Source organism: Sylvia atricapilla, chromosome 3, assembly GCF_009819655.1.
Source record: "Sylvia atricapilla isolate bSylAtr1 chromosome 3, bSylAtr1.pri, whole genome shotgun sequence".
Taxonomy (NCBI): domain Eukaryota; kingdom Metazoa; phylum Chordata; class Aves; order Passeriformes; family Sylviidae; genus Sylvia; species Sylvia atricapilla.
In genome coordinates, this window is record NC_089142.1 from 55,456,390 (window position 1) to 55,479,979 (window position 23,590).

The following is a 23,590-nucleotide window of genomic DNA, read 5'->3' on the forward strand; positions in this document are numbered from 1 at the left end:
AAGCCTACAACCTGTAAAACCTGAGAGCAACTTCTGCAAGATGTATTATAGATGTACAATCAGCTTGGAGAAGCATATATACTTACCTTGTCCTGTCCTTGCCAGAACTGTTCGGTGCCCTCACCTTCAAAGGTGTTACAGCATAGGGTCAACATTCCATCATTTATAACACAGAAAAGCAGATTGACATCCCTAATGAAGTAAAAATTATCATGAAGAAAACGAATGGTTTGGTTTGGTTTTTTTTGTTGTTGTCGTCGTTGTTTTGTTTGGTTTGTTTTGTTGGCAGCGGGAGGGTGGGCTAAAAAAATGCCGAGTCTTAAATGCCCCAAATAGGGAAAAAAAAAAGAAAAGAAAAGAAAAAAAAAAAGCTAACAGACTACAAAGAGAGTATTGCAGCTTCCCACTGCTCAAATAAGAGCAGAAAACTCTTACCTGCAAATAATACTGTCCTTCAACAACATGTAGCCCATCAAGGCACCCAGGACATAAATTTCATCTTGCTGTTTCTCTACTATCTTGTAACTCAGATGGCAACAAAGGTCCTGCTGGCAAATGGCTCGATTTCGCTCAGATTCAGTGAGTTCCTTGAAGGAGAAGAGATCATGGTAAACAACCCCACTGAAAGATGTTTGTTTGATGGAAGCTGTGCGATGTGGCTGGCATACAATGTCCAGTCAACAGCAGCAGGATAGTCAGGAGAGAGATGTGGGTGTGAACTCAGTTCTATCACCAAAAGGTGACCATTATCCATTTCAGTATTGTAGTAATATGCTCTTGGATCACCTAGGGCATTAATACCACTCCCTGCAAACACATAATACCAGAAATTTTCTAATCTGAAAGCAAATATATGGGATAGGTAAGCAGTGATCACTAATTACATATGTGCAAAATTTAGTTCTAACATTTACTAGACTGTTTTGAAACTAAATTGAGCCTTCACAGACTACAATTTTAACCTAATAGTTTTTGCCATCAATGGAAAGTAGATCAAACTCTGATGTTTTATGTATTGTAAGTTACAAGACTGGTGTCCTGATTATATATGATTTAAGTGGCCAAAGTTTGTGTTCTTCTTAAATTGCATTAGAAATCAGTAATTCTGATTAAAATGGGTGGTAATTTTGTCCAATCTAAAAATTCTGTAAGGAAAAGATATTACCAAAATTCACATCTTTAAGCAAGTGCTTTACATAAAGAGAGAAATCTTTAAAGCCCAGAGCAGAACCTATTAATAAAGAATATGAGTTGTATGACATGGGGTCATCAACAACTGAGAACTAAAGGAATGGCTCTCATCTTCTTTTATTTGGATGGCAAAGTTCAAAGCTACATTTTAGCAGTAAGTTTCTCTCAATTCTGGAAACACGTGCACACAAAATTCGTGCCTGTCTTCTAGTACCTGCTTAGGAAAAAAATACAGTGAAAACAAAGCATACAAAAAACCCCACGTGATGCACAAGGTCTCCAGCCCAGGAGTACTATTTGCAGAACTTACAAGAACATTTCTCAAAGTTAGGGTTCCATCTAGTGGAGAAAATTGAGTCTTTACATGGTCAAAACAATAAAACGCCAGCGTCAGAAGATGAAGGATAACACTCATAAACTCCCAAGACTGATTGTTTAACAAAGACTAGAGGTGTTGTAATCAACTTAAGAATTTCCAGGTTCTTACATAGCACATTTTTATTTCCTATATATCAAGAACTTTTTACAAGTTCTCATGTTCTAGTCCTGTTGACATGAGTATGAATGCTTAAAGCTGATGGGAATTTCTGCTCAGGTCAGCTGCACTACACAGATACAAATGTTGCCCATGAGAATGAGGATCAGTTAGAGCACTCTCACATTATCTATTGTATCTAAAGTGGAGTTGTGCGTGTTTGCTGAAAGGAAGTTGATCCCTCTTCCCATGGACCTTAGTGAAACTGGATGCCGAGTGTCACTGGATGGCTGACAGCAGTGGAAGGGTGTTCACCCAAGCAGCTGGGAACAAAAGAGAAGTCAGCACTGTGCTGCTGCACCCAAAGAAATGCATCACCTGCAAGACTTGTGAGTCAGCCAGGCTGTAGTGATAGAGCTTAAGGCAAGCCTGGGTCCAACAGGAATGCAACTTTGGGAAATCTCAGCAGAGACCAGCACTGCCCAAACCTAAGGGCACAGGCATGGCTGTGGAAGGCAGACAGGCAGATGACCTCGAGCTCAGTGCTGCCACATGGGCTCCTGCTCTGGGTATCCCTGCTCCAGCCAACTGTAGTTTGGCTATACCTGGCACAGTCTCTGCCCATCACAGCTGCTACAGCTGTGTCAGTAATGGCAGGTTGGTATTTAGACCTGCCACTGCATGAGAGAAGCACAGCACTAACCAAGGGGGTGGCTTAGCTTCCCACAGAAGCCGTGACTGCTCTGTTATAGGAGTTGTCTAGTTTCTACTAGTGGTCTGGTGAAGTTCACACGTTGCAGGGCAGCTCAATAATTTCCGTGATATTTGCGCTCTTTTTGGTTTTCTGGACCCTCTCAAGTCCTAACAGCACACATCAGGGAAGTGAACAAATTGCACAAAATGAGCCAATTAAGTCTCACGTCTACAGATCTGTATCTTGCATCGAACTCTAGTCCTCTCAGCTCCTTCTCACCTGGCTCATCATCAGCACTGGCATGGTCAGCATTTCCTAATATGTTGAGATGTACATTCCTGTTTTCAGTAAAGTCTTACATCTGATACAAAAAGGAAAGGAAGGTATTAACAAGATGTTCCATGGGGAAGCCTGCCATTTTGTACCCTGAAGTTTCATAGCAGTTGTTCTTTCTAATTCAAGAGAGCTCTGGCAGGGAAAGAGTTATTTCTTACATAAAATCCAGGAATTTTTCATAAAAGAAATTGATTGGAAGTTGCTAAGACAGACCAATTTTCTTAGTGATGGGAAAACTACCACAGAGAACCCCTTCTAGAAGCTGGATATGTCTCAATGATATATTAAAAGACTTTTGCTACAACCAAAGTCAAGAAGTCTAGTGTGAGTTTGTCAAGAGTATCCTGTCTCAGTTCCCCTTGAATATCTTCAGCTGAGCATCTGGAAGAGGTGAGGAAATGGTTTGGCTTTTTCCCCCTAGTAGCCCTAGACTCCTGATAGAATTGCTGCTGCCGAAGCAATTAGTACAAACATTCCAGCTAGCATTTATCAGCAAAATACATCTCACAATCACCAAGCTGAATCTTCATATATAATACAAACATGCATTTATCTTCTGTGTATGTATATTACTGTATACACCAGATGCCAAGTCTCCTCCAGGACTGAAGATCATTTTTTTCTGTGTAAACATGGCAAATTTTCATTGTTTTTGCACCTCATTTGCAGGCATTTCCAAGATAACACAAGTGCTGGCAGACAAGAAGTATTTTAGACTCTTGTTGTCTAAGAAAATTTACAAAACTTAGGAAAAAAAGTTGCTTTATTGGAAACAATATTGTGCTTAGAACTTTATAATTTCCAATTCTGTTTTTACAAGGTAATTGACTTCTTTAAAAAAGTACAGAAAATCATGGTAGCAAAATAGTAGTTTTACCCAAGAATAATGCACAGCACAGACAAGTATGGAACAGACATTTGAAAACACATCTTTTCACATACAGTGGTACACTGTACATGGAACACAATTAAACCGGCTGACAGCTGAGGGTTACACATCATTTATGAGAACTTCCAAAAGAAAGGCAATCAGTGTTCAGTTTTTCAAAACAGTAATATCTCTACAATTAAACCACAACTGGTTGTTCACTAAGGGATCACGTCCCAGCTCCAGAATAATGAAGCACTGTTAAGGCCAGTCACCTCAATGCTAGGTTAGACCACAATAGCAAACAGAGGATTGAAAGGACGTCTGGCTACATTTCATTGCCCAGTAGATGAGTCCTTTCTTCATTATCACCAGGAGGATTTTGCAGGCTGGAACTGGAACTGTTTGCATAAGGAGAAGGACAGGAGAGATAACACAGATTTTATATTCTTTAGATACTTCTATGTGATACCAACATAATAGGCAAAAAAGCACGTTATATGCAAAGAGCTACATGGATCACTGGATTTGGTTCTCTGCTACTGCACAGAACCAACTGTTCATATTCTTACATATACATATTCATACAATGGTTCAGATTTAAAGGGATCTTTAATTGTCAGCCAATCCAGCTACCCTGAATGGGTAGGAACATCTTAAAACTAGACCAAGTTGCTCAGAGCCATGTCCAGAGCCATGGGCCTGAATGTTTCCAGGGATGAGGCATCCACTACCTCTCTGGGCAACCTGGTCCAGTGTTTCACTACCCTCATGGTAAATTTTTTTTTTCCTCATATCTAGTCCGAATCTACCTTCTTTTAAATGTTGGTGAGGATACTAAACAGGCAGACCCCCTGAGGGACACCACTTGTCCCTAGTCTGTGTCTGGACATTGAGCCATTGACCACTGCTCTCTACCTGTGACCATCCAACCAATTCCAGCTCACAGACACCCTCCTGGAGGAACCATCAGTAGGGTTTCCTCATTAATGCCACAGTCCTGCTCCTTGTATAGAATAGACATTGCCTGGTTTAGGTGTCTGTTTTAGGTCAGCAGGGATTTAGGAAACCAGACAGACAAATTATTTAAGCAATGTTTTTATTGCATATCTTACCATTCTTTATTAGTTGGTAGTAAGGAAAAAATGCAAACACAAATTTCAAAGGTTTGCTTTATATGATTGCAAGCAAAATAAATAAAAATATCTCAGCATACCTTTTCCTTGTTGCCTCAATGACGTAAAATATTCCAGTTGCAAGACCCTTTGAGGAAACAGCCAGTTACAATTGTAGTAATTATAACTACCTTATACAATAGTTCATAACTGCAACAGATATTAAAAAAAAAAAGTGTAATTACTTACACTTAACAGTGGCCATCCTCCTTGGATGGCTGCAGCCCATTCAAAACCCAGCTCTTCATTTAGAAATCCTCCCAGAATGGGACCTACAAATGCCCTGCCATCAAATCAAAATCAGGTATTGGCATTCCAAACATAAAGGATAACATACCATATTCTCGGAGAACTGTTTTATTGGGTTTTGTGGCGTTCCTTCATAGACTCTTATCTTTCACAACAAAGAGATTTTCTTCCACAGACCTAACTTTCCTAAAATCCACAATAAGTATGAATTTGTTGTTTGCCAAGGACCTAATTAATCTAATTACCTCCTCATCTGGAAATAGGATCCACATCAGAAAGCTGAATGCAGTCATTTTCAGCAGAGACACCCCACTAAGGACCGTGCTCTGAGAAAACATCTACACTGATCTATCATAAGAGAAATTCCAAGTCACATCCCTCAAAACACAAGGTTTCTAAATTTCAATACAAAAGTCTGATGAATATAAACAGGTGGGGATGTACAATGTGACAGACACAGTCTCTCCAAGTTTGAGCTGTGTGTAACTGCCCTGCACCTTTATCCCTGTCTCAAAATGCAGGTTATAAAGGTTTTGCAGATGTCTCTTTATGAAAGGTCTTACATTTTATGGTCTCTTATGACAGAAAGGGACAAAACTGTGTAAAACTAGAGAGACTTCCTGGAAGCAAGTAACATTATAAAACCAGGCTTTATAGCAGCATAAACCTGGGGTTTGCTAACTTTGTACTACCTGTGTCTGTACAGAACCCTATACCAAATATACAGGACTTCTAGACAGCTAGATCTTGGGGAAAAAATGGTGCAAATTCGTGCCACTGAAACATATCTGCAGTCACAGAAGGACAGATAAAAATATCCTGTAAGTGGCTGTCTATAGGGGCACTCTGTCACTTCCCAGTGAGTGACAGCTCTGAAGGGTCACTCAGCCAGTGGCACCTTTCACTTATTTCTGGGATGATGACCCTGAGTTATAGACACACTATATAGAGTTAGACACACACCGGAAAACAGAATTAGTCAGGAGCAGACATCTAGCTCACTCCATCTGGGTGGATTTGGCTTTGTAAAAAATTAAAGTCCACATCTCTCTGTATTGAGCATTAGAGATTTTAGTGAAAACAAAAATGACCACACAGAAGTGCAAGCAAACATCCACTTTAATCACTGCACGTTACTGATATGCAGAGCAATATGTTTCAAGAAAGACAAGTTCAGAGCATTGTCAAAACAAAAGTTTTACCTTTTGTTGGGTAAAAAGCTTTGTTTTAACATGCCTACAAGGCACCTGTCAAGCAAGAAACTTTTGAATCAAAGTCAACACAGTCACAGCCAGCTTTCCACGTGGCAGTACTGTGAAACAGCTAAACTCTTACAGCTTGCAAAAGGGGTACACTTACCCAAGGGACCACATGGCATTGAAGAGCCCAGACACCAGTCCCAGAAGACTCAGACCTTCTTCGAACCCACTCTCACTGCAGAAAGACAGACCAGGTAGAGTAGTAAAATCTATGCTGTGTCTCAGTCTGTAGCCTTTCCCTATAGACTTTCCTCACTCCTTTTAATTTTGCACTCCACATAACGTGTTAACAAGCAAAAGGGTACAGTAGAATGTCTGTTTACCCAGCACTTTTTTTTCTGCTGCCTCTCTGGAGGATTGAAGTGCTACTCCTCATCTCTGATCACACCATCACACCAATTCCCCATGTTTCATATGGCAAGTGTGAAATTGTGCCAGGTGGCTTTTTAGAAGCAAAGACCTTGTTCCAACAGGAATGTAGTAATAGGAGTAAATCAAGACCCTTCTAGGTCATTACTGAGGTACACATTCAGAAAGTTATACTGGGAGGACAATGACTGGGGTGCTCAGTCAGAAAAAATGAAGACAAGTGGAAGTATTTAAATGTTACTATCTGCCTTTGCCTCAAAAAGGGGCAAAAAGGCCACACTACATATTCACCCCTGAAAAGCAGTTGCAGGTTCCTAGTAACATGAAAGAAGGGCTGGAGTGAGTTACTTACTATGCACATTGCAGCATCTCTGGAAACACTGGGATAGCACTCATGCCAAGGGAAAAGCCAATCAAAACCAACACCAGCACAAACATCCACAGCTGACTGAAAGAGAGGCATTTACAAGAAGTTAGCTGCTGAAGACTCTTTTCAATAAGGACTCTATTTGACTGAAGGCTGTTGTTTCAAACCTATGATCTTTAAAAATTAGCAACCTAGGAGTTCTATGCATTAACAAGCCTACTACTTTAACAGAGTATCTAACCTAGGACAAAAGGATTGTGTAGCTGTTGTGTAAATGTAGCAGAGTGTTTTGCTGTGAATTAGCTTGAGAAATATGACATGACAGCATTCAGGTGCAATAGACATTGTCTTTCATTTGCTAGTGAAGACAAAGGTATAATCTGTCACTTTTCTCAGAACCTATATACAGAGAGAAGTAAAATCAGTACCGCTGATAATAAACAAACTCCATAGTTAAAAAACACTGATGAAATAGAAATATTTGGAAATTGAAACAAAATGAGAACTTTATTTTGCCGAACTGGAAATGCCACAAAACTGTGAGGGAAGAAAAAAAGAACAATATTCTTCCTACCATACACATTAACATAAACACAGTAACAGTAAAAAGCAAAAGAAAAGACTCTATTTTATGAAGCTGTAAAATCTCCATTTTCAGATGCTTTCACTGCTTTACATTCACAGTCTAATGCTACACGTCAAAAAACACCATGTTAAGGTAGAAGCTGAAAACCATATCTGTTTCATGGTCAGACCTGCTAATTACAGACTTACAGACATAATGGGACAGGCTCAGGGAGAGGCAGTACCTTTCAATGTGCAGTACAGGAGCAGGTCCTAGCATGAAAAGGCACACTGCTGTCATTAAGTTTCCAAATATCAGCAGCCACTTCCTGATGTACTGTGTAAGAAAAATAAAATCTATGCAATTTAAAATTGGGAATTTGTCATGTACATCAAGAAACAATAAACTCTTGTTTTCTCACCCCAAATGCAATTACTGGCAGCAGTGGCTTAGAACAGAGATTTCAGGATACTGACCAATGGTCTTTCATGGTTAGTAAAGTATCTTAGGTCTTAGATCTTCTTTAATATAAGAAACACCATGTAGCATTTCATGATGATCTTTATGTTCCTTTCAACCCAGACCATTCTATGATTCTATGTAATTCTCATGTACAAAGGCCATTACTAGTTTGTGTCAGGAAAAAAGTGTCAGAAAATTGTCACTATTCTTCAGGTACAGCTTTCAAATCGTAGGGTTTTCTTGAACAATTAGCACTGGCTGTCAAGCAGGCTGTCTTAAGTGTACCACTGTCAAAGTCTCTTTCTGTGGTGCTGTTAAGAGCTTAAGGACCAGGCAAAGGATAGGCAGCCCACTGTGCTGATCTAATTTGGATATTAAACTTTTTAAGAGATAAAGTCAATACAGCTAACCAGAACATCTTTACTTTCTTCTCAAAAGCTAATAAAATTAGATGTGGTTAAAACCATGGATAACTGGGACATATTTTCCCACTCTCTATCCACATTGCTTGGAAAAAGATTGTGCTTAGTCCACTGCAAAAGCTCAGCACACTTCAGTTGCTAGTCTGATTTCCTTATTACTCACCTGAACATTCTTAAATTACCCTGGACCTTACACACATAGCAGCAATAGGTGCATGTACAAAGTTTTGAAAGGCAGATGCCTTTACAAGACCAGACCTACATCCTTTGTTTCATCCATTGTCCCCCACCTTTAAGCAAATGCACAGAGTACTTTAGTAACCCTGCACACACAGCAGGGTAGGACTCACGGGCAGTTTGTCACTTAGAAGTCCAAGCAGGGGAGAAGACACGGAGTATGAGACTGCCAAACCAAGGAACACCAAGCCCACATAACCAGCTGGGAGCTTGAACTGTGGAAAGGAAGACAAATAAAGCAAAACCCAAGACAAACCATATATGCTATGTTCATTGAAGGACAATCCAAGAATTATATATTAAGTCAAAATACTGAAATGGGCAATTAAAAGTATTTTACTGACACCATACAGAGGTATTTCAACTATTTGAAATCACGCACAGAGCTTCAGTTTCATTGCTTTCCCCAACACTTTTTAAGCATAGAGTGGTGGAAACACCTGACATAACCATACTCATATAAAACCTAAATAATCTCAGGAGGAAACATTATGCTATGCCCCCTACACCAGCATGCTGGCTTTAATCATTACAATCTGACAAACTTGAAACAGACACTTCAGACACTGAAATTTCAGTGGATTTAGTCTCCACCTCTCCAATCTTTAGTTTTATTTGCATTAGAAAAGCCACACGGGTTCTACAGTGGGATAATTTCAGATCCTCCCTGGGAGATGGAAGATGTACATTCACATCTCCACAGATGAAAGAGCACCAAGTTAGCATTGAGTCCCCTCTGCCCTGGACAAGTGCTCAAAGTACACACCAGGCAGACAAAAAGCAGCACAGCCATCTGTGAAACACTACCCTTTGGAAAAATAATTCATAAATAAAGCCCTCAAAGACCATTGCTTAATTTCACCTAGGAACAGAACCTTAAAGGTGTTCACATCAAGAGACGTAACACTATCACGTAACAGCACCAGCTGTCAAGAATTTGATTTGAGGAAGGAAGGAAAAGACTCTTTTTTATAAAAGCAGTTTCTATGCCCTATTCAAAGACAGTACTCTGCAGCTGAAAGACATTTAAGTGGAGAAAGCCCACTTTAAAAGGCCTTATATTTCTTCATTCTCAGTTATTAAGACCCAGCAGGAAGAGATGGTGCAATGGATCAGTATCATGATCCATTATCAGTACTGTGGAAATCAAGTTATTTGGAATTCATACAACTAACAGTTAACTAAAACAGTGTTAATTGGATGAAGCACAATTTTGTTAAAATTACAAAATTACATTTATAACCAGTTACTATTTATTAAGTCAAGACTTCACTGCATGTTAGCAGGACTTACCTTCTTTAGGATAAATAGAGACATTGTGGGATCCATAAAACCCAAGCATGCACTTAGAGAAAATATAGTGATACAGAGTATTAAGACTTTCGGCAGAAGAATGAGCTTCCAAAAGGATTCTTTCCTAGGAGTCGAATCTGTTTCAACAGAAGAGGGGGGGAAACTGCATTATTTTCAGCAGCATAAGCTCATGACTGATCTTCTAGCTTTAGAAAAAAAACAGTATTTCCCTTTTTTTAGTCCTCTTACTCCTGTTGCACAACAGATGAAAGTCAATAGCTGATTATTATGTGCTATATTATTTTTATAGTAAAAACCAAAATCTGATAGGTGAAGAAGAAAAGTATACAATTTAGATTTGAACACTGCAAATCTCAAAGTGGAAAAGCACTAAAGCATGTATTACTCCAATTATGTGAAAAAAGTATTTGCTTCTCTGCCAGCAGTTATACAATGAATTCCTCATGATGTGTCTCAGGTGAATACATGAACACATATATGAACAATTCATATCCAATAAAAGAAACATGCTTTGACTCAGATAAAAAGATTATTATTTATCACTTGAGATCTATCCAAGTTTTTTAAGAAACTAATTGAACTCCCACATGCTCAATTTGTACTCCAGGAAACTTCTTTCAGATGTCACGGTTACATGGGAGTTTTAAGTCAGGCCCTCTTCCTGATGGTGTTTCTCCTGTAATAGCTGAATGTGGTCTCAAAGTATACAAAGAACTAGAAGTTCAAGCATTAGCATCCATCAGCTCAGAGCTATTATTTCTGTAACATACTTCCAAATTGGCAGTGACATGATGATTACAGAGCTTGGAGAGGTCGGGGGAAAGTCAACAGTAGCAACACATCATTGTAATCACTGTAATCATTGTAATCCTTGTAAGTTTCTTCTAAAAGCCAATATACTTGAAGTTATGCTCCATGGTTTTCATATTAAAGGATTAAAAAAATTACAAAGCATTTCAAAGTTACTAGCTTTTTTTTTTTTTCCCTAGGAAAGAATAACCTTTAAGAATTGTAACCTCATAATTACAGTCTTGCATGAGGAGTTATCTTTAAGCTAGTTTTCTGTCCAAGCAGGATCATGTAAAATTTAATAAATTTATATGACCTCCATCACTTCATTAAACTCCTCCTTTATTAACTTTAATATTATTTCATGTTAATCAGATCCTGCATTTTTCAGTACAAATAAACACTTCTTTTTCTCCCTATAGTTTTTCCCTCCACTGTTAACTCCTCAAACATGTTGAGTTCTCCTGCTTTAGGCAAAATCTTTCTCCAGCTTTTCTTTAACTAGCTGCAATTACAAACATATGGGAAGCAGATGCAACTGGACCTTTACAAACCCTGAGTCTAAGACAAAAAACAAAAGTATATCTCAGTTCACTGCCATACAGAGTTCCTGGTGTTTGCAGAAATGGGCCTGAGGAGCTGTATTAATTCCAGGCCATCTCATGAATTTAAGATAGCATTAAACATGGGCCTGATCAAGATGATCAGCTAATTCAACTGGAGTTTTGCCTTCTGACTTGGATGAGACTCCAGAAGCTGACACTTTTTTAATGACACTTAAGAACATGAAAAGTTAAGGTGAGTGAAGGAGGCAGGTAGAAGGGTGCTTACCATATTTTGGCAATATGCACATATTCACAGGCACCAAAGCCAACACTATGCATCCCAGCGTGATGAAAGGGACCTCATAACCAAATGACTGATACAAAAAGCCACCCAAAGGTGGGCCCAGCACCAAGCCGAGTCCTGAAAAAATTTCAAGGCTGCCCTAAAGGATGAAAAAGCAAACAGAAATAAAGTCTGTATGCTGAGAAAATACAATGCAACAATATAAAGCAAGCCATGTGTCTGAAGAGCAGCACAACATATTCAGGATAGTGAAAAACATAACACTGCATCACTAGGACAAGAGCTACTAGTGATGGGACAGCAAAAGGAATTCCACAGTTATGTATGTGACACTCATGAACCTCTTTTGCTTCACTACAGGGAACCACCTGTACTGCAGCATTCACAACTCTGCTGTCACCTAACAGATCTAGTCTTGAGGGAAGGCAAGTGGCAATGGCCAGTGGCAGAAAGCATCCACAGGACAACTCAGGCTGAAGGGATCACCTCTCCCACTCGCCATTACACTCCAGCCTGAGGGAAAGGATCTAAACAAAGCTACTTAGATGGGACATTCTCTCATGGGATGAAGTACATGTGCCAAGTCAAGGCATTCTCTTTCATTAACAACTGTTTGGACTCACTCCCTACGGGTAGAGAAAAAAAATTAAACTGCAATGGGTACAACTCAGATTGTTTTGGATATAATTTAATAACTTGGTATCTTTTATAAGATACTAATTTGTAAAAGGACAGCAATACAGACACATCTTGTGCTACAACATCATAGTCACCACTGTCAACATCTGCCTCAACGCTTGATTAATCAATGCTTAGACCACCAGTAAGAGATAGTGGTAATAACTGCTTACAGATAAAAGTTTTGATAACTTCCAGAACCCAGAAAGATACTCCAGGGAATCATCCTCATCTTTAATTTTACTGATACAAGTCAGAGTAGTCAAATGTCCTGAAAACAGGCAGACAGTAAAAACCAAGTTTTTCACCCTAGGTCAGTCTAGGGTTGCAACCTTTTTCTTTCCTAGCAAAGAAAATAACTAGTAACAACATATGACCAGTAAGTTACAAAATTTTCAGATAGATTTCAGACATTCTGAAAAACTGTGATTATGTAGAGTGGCCATTAATATCACTGCATCCAGATGATGCCTTCACTTTTGTTACTCACCAACCATAAAAAACACTTGATTTGTGAGACTTTGGTTCAAATAATTTATATGATTTGGGGCTGTACATCATTTAGCCCTTCTAAGTTAATGAACTGGGGAGGGCATGGGGGGAAAGCTGAGACACTGCAGTGTACAGATCAGAGGATAAGATACACCTGATACTGTAGGAGAAGTGAGATTGCTAATGGTCTGAAGTCCATACCTTCTCCCACAGAGGGATCACATTGACAGACGCTCGATTTCCCACTCAACAAGGCTAACGTGCCTACGTTTAATAATTTCTACATATACCCTCTAGGGTACCCAACAAGTAAAAGGAAGGCTGAAACCGGTACCAAAATGGTAAAGAGAGGAAAGTTGTTTTTCAGCATCTAGCACTATAAAGAAGGACAATAGAGAGCAAGGCTAAAAAAGCCTCACCCACTCCTTCAGGCTTCATTTTACCCTAGGATGCACCGTGCTCAAATAATCAGCTCTTTCTTCTGCCTCCTGCCTCAGAGCTCACAGTAACAAAACTTTCCATCATGTCCATTTAGGACACTAAATCTACATGAATACATATGAAGAGGTTTTATTCTCATGCAGAACAAGACACTAGAGTACACAATATGCTAAAAAGACAAACATTTAGAAGTCATCTGTCTTTTTACAGCACCCTTTCTAGATTTTAAACAAAATACCAAGGTAGGTACCAGGCCACAGCTGTATAGCATTTCTGATGCTGGTCTTGAGATGACCTTCACCACCACATACTGTTTTCAGCCATGCATCATGGTAACTGTGCTGCCCCAACAGAATTTCTTTTCTTTTTAATTCTGATTATAAAATGAGTAACTAAATCCCTTAAGGTCAATGTTACTTTACTTACCTACTTAAATTACCTTTTAAAATTTGCAAACGGGAAACCTTAACCTCATTGACTGGAAAAAATCCAAAACATGATTACAATATATAAATTGCTCCCCAATGAAAAGGCCAGCTAATCGCCGCTGATACAACTTTGTAGACTTTTTCTAGTTAGAAAGACATATTCTTATAGATATACATTTATTTTTAGAAGTAATTAAACAACTTAACAACAGTATTAATAAAGGCAGAAAATTAGAAAATTTTCTTTAATGTTCTAATGTTATTTAATGTTCTAATGTTTATTTAATATTTATTTAATGTTTAATAAGGTCCCAAAATTTGTTCACTCATTAAAATTTAATCTGGTTATTTCTGACAGAATATATTTGAACTGAAAACCAGAATGTATTGAAAAATAGACAGAGAAAGCAGCATTTTATTAAACACAAAACTTTTCTTTAACACTTTAAAACCCCTACTGAAAAAAGGTAATATCTCTGGTTGGAATGATTGTTGATCATCAGAAATACTGTCCTCTAGATTTCAAGAAATTCTAGCTCTCGTCTTTTCATACATAACTTTTATCAACAAATTAGAAAAATTAAGCCAAAATTGTTTCAGTTTTGCATCTTTCACTCATTTAAATCAACACCATTTGAATTAATTTATTGTTTTTTTAAATCAACTCATATGGATCCTTACTATCTAGGTAGAAGTAGTCACTGTACTAGTATTTTTTCTGTACTAGTATTTTATTAGTATTTTGTCTTGATTTTCACTGAAGAGATAACTACTGCCACTAATGGTCAGCTGTCTTCAAAGCACAAGGAACCAATAAATACTCTTTAATTTATATCTAACCAGAGTTACGCTAAGGTCTAAACTCATTCTAGGATTGTGGTTCTAGATTACAAAGAAAACACTATGTGATGATTTCAAATAAGCTTGCAGAAGAGACAACAGATTTTCTCCTCCTGATTTTAGGCTGCCCACTGGCAACTTGTCGTATCACTAGTACTCAGCTGGAACAGCTGCTAGTACTAGCAATGTTGCTAGTACTCAGCTGCTTTCTGAACTTACCAGGACAGTAGCTATATTAGTGGGAAATGCTTTTGCAAGCATTGAGAATGATGCTGTAATTGCTGCTGCAAAGCTTATTGCATCCATTGCTCTTACTAAAAAGCAGAAACTGATGAACATGGGTCCACTTGGCACCTTGTCAAGCATCCTGGAAAAGAAAAATCCCAAGAGTAAACTGGACCTCTCTCAGAATGGAAGAAGCCATCTACTAACGGCCTAAGAGTATAATTGCTTGCTTATTAAAAGACACAGTTACAAGACACTCAATGCTTTCTGTTACTACTTATCTTTGAACCACATCAGTAAAATCACTCCAACTCTACCAAACTATTTCTGGCAGCTTTCTCCTTTTCCCCCTTGCTTGGCAGTGAAAAGAGAATGAAAACTATAACCTGTGAAAAACTCCAAAAGCACCTTCGTTGTATTTCATAGCCTTTCCAAGCACCTGTGCAAGAAGTCTGGTGCAATGTGCTAGAACTAACTAATAAGAAATCCCTTCATTTTTAATAAAGCATTTATTTTGTTAAAATTAGTGACTTAGCCTCTCCACCTGCCAGGCAAAGCTTCCCATTTAAGCCCAACATTAGAATAATTCAAATATTATGTAGAAATAGATTTCCTATTGCTGCACTTTGACAAGGTTCTCGCCATCTGTGAACTACTACTTAAATAGACAGAACCTACCTCTTCTGCTTTCAAAGTACTAAACAGACTCTGAAAACCAGTTAAAGGGAGAAGTGTTCATTCTGCTTTACAAGAAGTAGATAAAAATTTAAGCTGCAAGATGTTAGATGACTAATCAACACACCAAAGATGCCCAAGAGTTTCTATTTTGTTTTTGTTCATCTTTTCATATGGATGAAAATGATCAGAAGACAAATGCAACAAAACCAAGCAACAGAAATTACTTACCCAAACAGAATGGTCACGCATCCTGAAACAAACATCCCTGCCACAAACATGAATTTTGCTCCAATTTCTGAAAGCTGTAAATTAAACACCATTTTTATATGTTAGTATTTCAAGGAAAGATCAAAAATTTTCAATGTAAGTTACTGTTAAGAAACCAAAAAATTATGGGAACTTTATAGCTCCTGTAGCTAAAAGACTGGAAAACACTGCTTCTGCTGGTGTGCCTTCATTCAGTAATGAACCTAAAAATAGTCTGAACAGTTAAGTGACTTAACCCAGTTTTAGAAGGTAAGATAATGCTGCAGTAAACTATTTCACAGCAGCATGCTGCAGCTTCTGCAGAGCAGCAGGTTACAGCAGCATTCTTCATTATAAGCAGAAAATTTGTTTTAAACCTCCCCTCCAGCACTATCACTGAGGGAAGGCCAGCAATACCCATCACGTATCAATGCAAGCTGATTTTTAAGCAAATTTATGACAACCCTTAACAGCACAAAGTTTTGGCATAGGAAGCATGGTACTTGCTGGCCTCCCCATTCATCACCAGGGAACGACCCCACCTTTCTTCATTTCAGACTCTCTCACCAGAGTGAAGGATGATGGGGGGGCATGCTGTAAAGCCAACTCAATCTCACAACAAAGTACAGCTGAGCTTCTAACTCCATGCTGCAATTCCCCCTAAGGACAGTAAGTATTTCAGGCTCCTTTTTTGTTTAGGCCTGAACAAAGTCCATGCCTTTCAGCCATTATTACTGAAGCCCATATTTTGCTGAGTTCACTGAAACCCTCAGGATTTCTGATTGCTGCACTGTGCAGGTCTATTGATGCTCACTTCAGCTGTCTGCAAGTGAGTGTGGCACTCTTCCTGTAAAGTCCCTGGTGAGGCTTGTGCCATAGCTGAATGCTACTACAGGCACCAAGATTTGGACTTAGTAATGGCACTTATCACATACTTTTTGAGCCACCTCAGCACCAGAGAAAAGCACTCACCACAAGGTCAGCAAAGAGGCTGCCCAGCCAAAGACAGAGACGATTTTGACTCTGCAGCAGCCCCAGCTTAGGAAATGATCCTGAGAAGCCCTAGCAAATAATGCATAGACTGCAGTGCTCCAAAACATAAACAAACATACATTTATATATTCTATTTGTGGTTTCTTCAACATGAGAAAAAATCCTGAATCTGTGGGAAGGCTCACATTACAAGAACTGGAGATATATCTCTCATATTACTATAGAATGAAGTTGAAGGGGAAACTGAGTTAAGCAGCAGAGAGTCATAACAGGAGCAAATGTTAAAAAAAAAGAAAAAAAAGATAACATACCAGGAAAGAAGAGCTGCAGCTAACTAAAGAAAAAACAAAACAAAAACAAAACACCTTAAGAGTGTCATCAAAGGCAAACAGAATATATAAGTAAGTGCAACAAATAAAATGGGGGTGTAGGAGAAAAGAGGCCAAAGAAAGCAGAATTGATCATCAGATTACTCTAAAGCAAAGAGAACAGTTGAACTGAAGAGACATCTCTTTTCTCAGGCTTGCAGAACTGTCTTCATATATCAACCTGTGCCATCACAGAAAAAAAGTTACAGCTTCAATTATACTTACATAATTTCCCAATATTATAGAAGCCAAGAAATTGAACAAAGCATAACATCCAAAAATCAGGCCAACAATTGTGTTACTGGCACCTTTTTTTTCTGCCTGCAAAAAAGATCACACCCATGTAAAGAGAGAGTCAAATTCTTGAGGTGAATAACATTCATGCCTTGAATATTTAAATCTTCTTAATTGTCTAATAATGCTAGAAGTGCCCATTAATGTTAGAAAGCAATTTCTTTTCTCAAAGGCAGTAGGGGCTCTTAAGGTAACAACAAAATTTAAAGACACATTGCACTTCTAATATGTCATCAAGGAAAAACCAAGGTGAATTTGTCAGTGAATAGAAATGTTGTGTTATTTGCTGAACAGGCAGCCAGACTATACAAAATGGCTTCAGCGGGTGTGCAAGGGCATGAGCTACAAAACTTTGATCACTCGCACAGGGAGAGGGCAGTAAACAGAGATATCTGTTATCTTCATTGTGACATGCCATCCCATAACCAGCATCAGACAATTTTTTACTTATTTAGCTGGCCAAATACACTCACTAGGGCACAAGCAGTACATTGGAATATTGAGATAAAAAGAATATTTCTTTGTAAATACCACGTAACATTTTGGTCATAAGAGAAATGCACTTCTGCTGCAAAGGCACCATGACCATCTATTTCATTTGATATTTAAACATTGTATTCATTCAACAAAAGCAGAGATTTTATTTTTTCCCCCTTCCTAGGTCAGGAAGTTAACACAGTTAATGATGGCCCAGACTGAGTTAACAGGAAGCTATAAAGTTATTGAGTCGCTAGAGTACAGAAATCCAAGTCAGGACATTGGCAGAGTTTAAGATCAGCTCTACAAAACTACTATGCGACACTGAACAAAAAATTGTTTCACTTCTCCAAGAATTCACTTTGACTCCTATCTCATCTCATCTCACCCCATCAGTTTGCTGTCTCCTCTGCAGTCATAGGTAAATTAGTCCATGGACAAGATCCAGGTCACCATTTTATGCGCTACAACAGCATGATCCTATCACTGAATTCCCACAACTGAAGAGTCTTAACTCGGAGCTTACAGCCAGCCACAAATGTCCCGTGGAGTTCAAGATATTTCTAAAAGTTTCAACACGCAAAAATGTAAGGAAGAGAGTAGCTGACTAAGTTGTTTGTTTACCTCTGAAGGGAAAAAGGGTCCCAGGATTGAGTAGCATATCATTGAACTGAAATTTATAGAAGCTGCTGCAATTATTGTAAAAAGCTGTTCTCTGGAAAGCCGTCTTGATTCCTCACCAACTGCTTCTGACACGCCATCATCTAAAAATACCGAATAAAAATAATAACGAAGCATTACAAGCTGACAGAGGGGAACAATTTACAAACCAGGCTGTAAAATTAAAACCCACACAACACCTGTACCCTCCCGGCTCTGAGAACGGAGTCGAGCCGCTCCGCCTTTTGCCCCGCGCAGGAGCGCACACCTGGCCGCGGTGCAGGCGCCGCAGGTACCCCTCAGCCCGCCCCGGAGGCGCCGGGGCTGCAGCCGGAGCTCCCCGGCAGCACCTCATGGGCACAGCCCCGGCCAGAGACCCGTCCCGCTCCCGTGCCCGGCCCGGCCCAGCCCGCGGGGGAGCCGCTGTCCCCGGGCCGTGCCGGCGGAGGAAGGCTCGCACCTGGGGGCCGCTCGCCGCCCGCCGCCCGGCTGCCCATGGGGCCGCAGCGGCGCCTCCGCGCCCGAGCGGCAGCGGCCGCGGGCTCCGCGAGCACCGGGGCCAGCGCCGGCACTGAGCATGCCCGGCCGCGGGAGGCGCCGCCGCGCCCCGGGCCCGGAGCCGGACCGCCCGCGGGGCCGCCGAGCGCCGGGCCTGCCGCCGTGCGAGGGCGACTGCCGCTGCCGGGGTACGCCGCACACCCGGCCCGGGGCGTGCGCACCTGGCTCAGGGCATTCGCGACGCATTGGTAACGGTGGTAGCAAGATCGCCGATTGTTACACGGCCTCCAGCAAGCGGCAGGATTCAATGCAGGATGACACAAGGGCTTGACGACAACGTTGCCGCTAGAATTAATTGCTGGAAACTGGCCGGGAGTAAATTCCAGCTGCAGATGAGGAAGAGGTGGTATTTGGCTCAAGGTCCAATCCGCAGGGCGAGGAAGGAGATGAGGTGTGAGCTGAGGATAACTTCCAAACATCATAAGAGACAGACCACCTGCTGCTTGGAGAGAAAGAACAGTAATTACGTCTTAGAAGCGCTATTTTAACTAAGGTATCACTATTACATCTAGTCACCAGTTACAATATTAAGACACTTTAAAAGGACATTTCAGAACAAACATTGCCATGTACCTAAATTAGAATCTCATATTCTACATGACAGAAAAAAAAGCAGAACCACTTTCTCACCACAAGATTAGGAAATTTAAAAGCTATTTAGCAGCCACAAAGAAAACCAACACATTCCTTTGCTGAAGCCTACTTTGAGAACATATGTTGTGTGGCATATATTACGACTGTTGAAAAGTCCCTAAGAAGTACCTTGAACTTTTCCTGTCTACCTTCAGAAAAAGACATAAACATAAATCCTTTCTAAAGATACTGCCTCTTGAGCAGCCTTATCCCCTCCACAAAAACAAAACAAAACAAAAAAAAGGAAGAGTACTTGCAAGTCATCATGAGTTCACAAAAGGATAATAACAAAAGCATGATATATTCGAAGTATGACACACAAATAGAGTGAATAAGAGAAACTTACAGAGAAATAATAAATTTGTGGCAAGAGAATAAAGCATTCATTTTTGTGGCTGGAGATGCAGTCAATTATCTTCAGGAGATAAGAAACAGTTCTTATTCCAACTCCTTGCTCTTTCCAGTCTTAACTCCACAGATTCCAACTACTTTCAAACACCAATCTTCCTTTCATTAATAATTACACATGAGAAACCAAACAAAGCCTATAGAGTCAGATTTTGTCAAAGTCAGTGTGAACAGGCTGAAGTGTGGTAAGTAGCAGTGATACCACTCCAATAATGAAACATGGCTATGAACTTCCTTGCTATGCACTGCTCAGTATTGCCAAAAGAAACTTGTTGATAAAACATGTTGGTTAATTCCTCACACATTCTTAGTAAGCTATCATTGTGGTTTAACACCAGGCAGCAACTCAGCCCCACACATCCTCTCATTCACTCCCATCTAGTGGGATTGGGCAAAGAATCAGAACAGCAAAAGTTAGAAAACCTATGTGTTGAGATAAAGACAGTTTAACTGGTGAAGGAAAAGCCATGCATGCAAGCAAAGCAAAACAAGGAATTTCTTCACCAGTCCCCATGCGCAGGCAGATGTTCAGCAATCTCCATGAAAGCAGGGCTCCATCATGTGTGACCATTACTTGAGAAGACAAATGCCATCCAAATGTCCCCCACTTTCTTCTTCCCCCAGCTCTACATATGGTGAACATGACACCATACTGTATGGGATATCCCTGTGGTCAGCTGGGGTCAGCTGTCCTGGCTGAATCCCCTCCCAGCTCCTTGTGCATCCCCAGCTTCTTCACTGTTGCAGTGGGCTGAGAAGCAGAAAAGGCCTTGGCTCTGTCTAAGCACTGCTCAGCAGAAACTAAAACATCCCTGCCTTATCAACAATGTTTACAGCACAAATCCAAAACACAGCCCCCTACCAGCTACTGTAAGGACAAATAACACTATGCCAGCCAAAACCAGTACAGTTACAAATACTTGCAAATCTTTGAACCAGGACCTGTTACCAGCCTATTACAACAACAAAATATATATATATTAAAAGTATACAAGCCTTTCTTGCTTATGTCAGACCTGCAACAACTTTAATAACATGTATTTTTCTTTCAGATCCCAAATTGTATGCAGAATTCAAGTATCTAAAAATACTAGACATAGAGTCAAATTCATGGCTTATGTCCACAAGATAAAAACCTTGTGGTTTTTATATGAAGGGCGATTGCATTAAGAGTAGCTTCCTTCATGGATATCCAGGACATTATGAAATGCTCAGTACATGTGGGAATACATATTCCTTACTATTGCTCATATAGTTGTAGAGATCTTAGAAAGACTTGCATTGCGATCAAGAACATCCTTAGTGCATATTTACATCTCTCTTTTTTTGTCAGCAGCTGCACAATGCTATTGGGAAAGAGTTTAAAATTACTCCAACGTGACCACATGATAACCACATCCTTTTAGCGTCTCATGCAAAATCTGTGGAAGGCAACAGAAACCAGCAAACTGTTTTGTTCAGTTACCATGAATCAAGGCCTTAGTAAATTTCAAATTGGTATTGAAATACCATAGCTTGTCATCTCTTTGAAACTCCAGAACAACCTCTCCATAATTTGTCCAAGCACTTGAAATTTGACACAGACATCTCTTACACGTGGGTGGCTGTTTTTTTCCACATCTGGAGGCACTTGGAAATACTCATCTCTCTCATCTGGGCTGGTGAGCAGAACTTCTGTGGATATAGAAAAAGAAGGCTTGATTTTCTAGCTTGAAAAGCTTCCAGCTTGATTTTCCACAAGACTGTTTTGCAAGGAAAATGAGACAATTCTATCCTATGACATTTATTTATTGCACATGCCCGTGTTTTGTATTTCTAGAGACAAATGTGAGATAAAAGTAAGTTTTTGCAAGGATTGTTCAAAACTGAAATCAGAACTTATTGTTCAGAGTTTAGCAGTGTCATGGACCTCTCTTGGAAGTTTGCAATACCTGATGCTTTCATTTGCCTATGTGGCTGCCTCACCACACTGTTTCACTGTCTAAACTGCTCATTACTCAGTTCCTGAGTCTCCACAGTCTACAATATGGCACTTAAACAATCCCTGAAGTCTGACATTTTTAAGAATATATGGGTTGTGGTTGCCAGGGTGAGTACAAGAGGAAGATAAATGTTACCAGAGGAAAAGACAAGGAGAGATAATGGGGAAGAGAAGCAGAAGGAGGATGGCTGAGACAAGAGTGAACTCCAATACTGCTCCTCTGAAAAAGTTCAGTTTCCATTTTTATCAGAGTGGAAAAGAAAAACAGGAAGGCAGCCAGCCTGGAAAGGGAGACAGTCAGGGAGAATCAAGGAACTCAGTGGCAAGCACAAAGGGTAGTAGCAATAACCAAAGGATTTTTAAATATATGCAGCAAGATGGTGAGTCCAAATGGATCACTCAGAACAGCAGGCTGGAGAGAATAAAAAATGCTTGAATGCCATATGACAGCAGCTTGTCTTCCTCTCCCCAAATCCAAGTTTACAGGAGCATGTTATGCTGTATGCAATATAACCAAATTTTTTGAGAGGACCAAGTTCCTCTGCTGGGGCTGGCTGCTCAGTGAAACTACAGGTCAACATCTGACACCACCTCAGCCCTTTAAAACCCAGCCAGGCTCTTGCCCTACAGCTGGCAACTCCTCATTTTCTATCACTCTCATTACACCACTCACCAGCCTCAAGTGCACTGGAAATATTTTTAGCACTGGACTGCAATCCTTGGCTTAAGCATGTCATTCCCCATGGTTGTATGCCAGTATTTGAACTGCAGGGTGCTCAATGAACATAACTCCGAGGGAAAATGCAGAGCTTAAAAAACTAGCGACTGCTTCTAGGAATATGGAAGAAAGTTGGAGCAGGTGGAGTAGTACCAACAGCATGCAGAACGCTGAGCTCACACTGTGCAATGAAGCAGACCTTCCAAAAGGATCAGACACTTCATTAGTTATTAGACAAAAATAAAAGACTCCTACTGGGCTCTATCAACATTTCCACACAGAGTTCAGTGCCAATGAAAACCTCCTCTCTACATATACATAATTTTTATGTGAGCACAGCTTTGTTTTCTTGCAACTGTTCAAGAAAAACTGCTTTTTAGTGTTCTGCTGCTAGAATATTAGACTATACTTTGACTTATTATCATTTTTGCTGTAATACAAAGCTTTCAAATGTGCATAGTTCCATCTCCTGGGCCAAATGTATATAGCAGTTCCTGGAGATACTGTCTTAGGCTGCACACAGACTTCTTATCCTTTCAAGACCTTTAAGGGAGATACTGGTATGTTGTTCCACTCAGTACAAAAACTAGTCTATAGATAAAGCGCCTTTGAGGCTTTTCAAGAGCACAAGAAGATTAAGTGATGGGTAGGTATAGGGAAAAACATTCTCCCCTAAAGAGATGGGGAAAAAAGTGAGCAGTATTATTTGTATGTGCTTGCACACTTTTTGACCAGTACAAAGGAAATAACGTGTTCCCACATGGAGGAAGGAGGGAAGAAGTCAGGACCACATGTCTCACAGGAGGTGCTAAATTAGAATATCTGTGTTGGGACTGCAGTGGTTGCAACAC

The 23,590-nt window shown here is 40.0% G+C and overlaps 1 protein-coding gene across 3 annotated transcripts; it reads right to left on the reverse strand.

Annotated features, from left to right (window-relative positions):
* Positions 1-3,227: 3,227 nt before the first annotated feature.
* Positions 3,228-19,004, reverse strand: SLC18B1 (solute carrier family 18 member B1). Of its 3 annotated transcripts, XM_066315406.1 has the most exons (14): positions 18,902-19,004; positions 18,406-18,545; positions 17,236-17,331; positions 15,632-15,705; positions 14,720-14,867; positions 11,604-11,760; positions 9,963-10,099; positions 8,783-8,884; positions 7,793-7,884; positions 6,969-7,064; positions 6,348-6,422; positions 4,929-5,022; positions 4,781-4,827; positions 3,228-3,965 (listed from the first exon to the last, which is right to left on the reverse strand). In XM_066315406.1, exons 1-14 carry the CDS (start codon positions 18,936-18,938, stop codon positions 3,893-3,895), a joined length of 1,368 nt encoding a protein of 455 aa, XP_066171503.1. In that variant the 5' UTR covers positions 18,939-19,004; the 3' UTR covers positions 3,228-3,892. The 3 variants fall into 3 exon arrangements, with proteins under 3 accessions (XP_066171503.1, XP_066171505.1, XP_066171504.1); XM_066315408.1 differs by lacking the exon at positions 8,783-8,884; XM_066315407.1 differs by lacking the exon at positions 4,781-4,827.
* Positions 19,005-23,590: the final 4,586 nt, after the last annotated feature.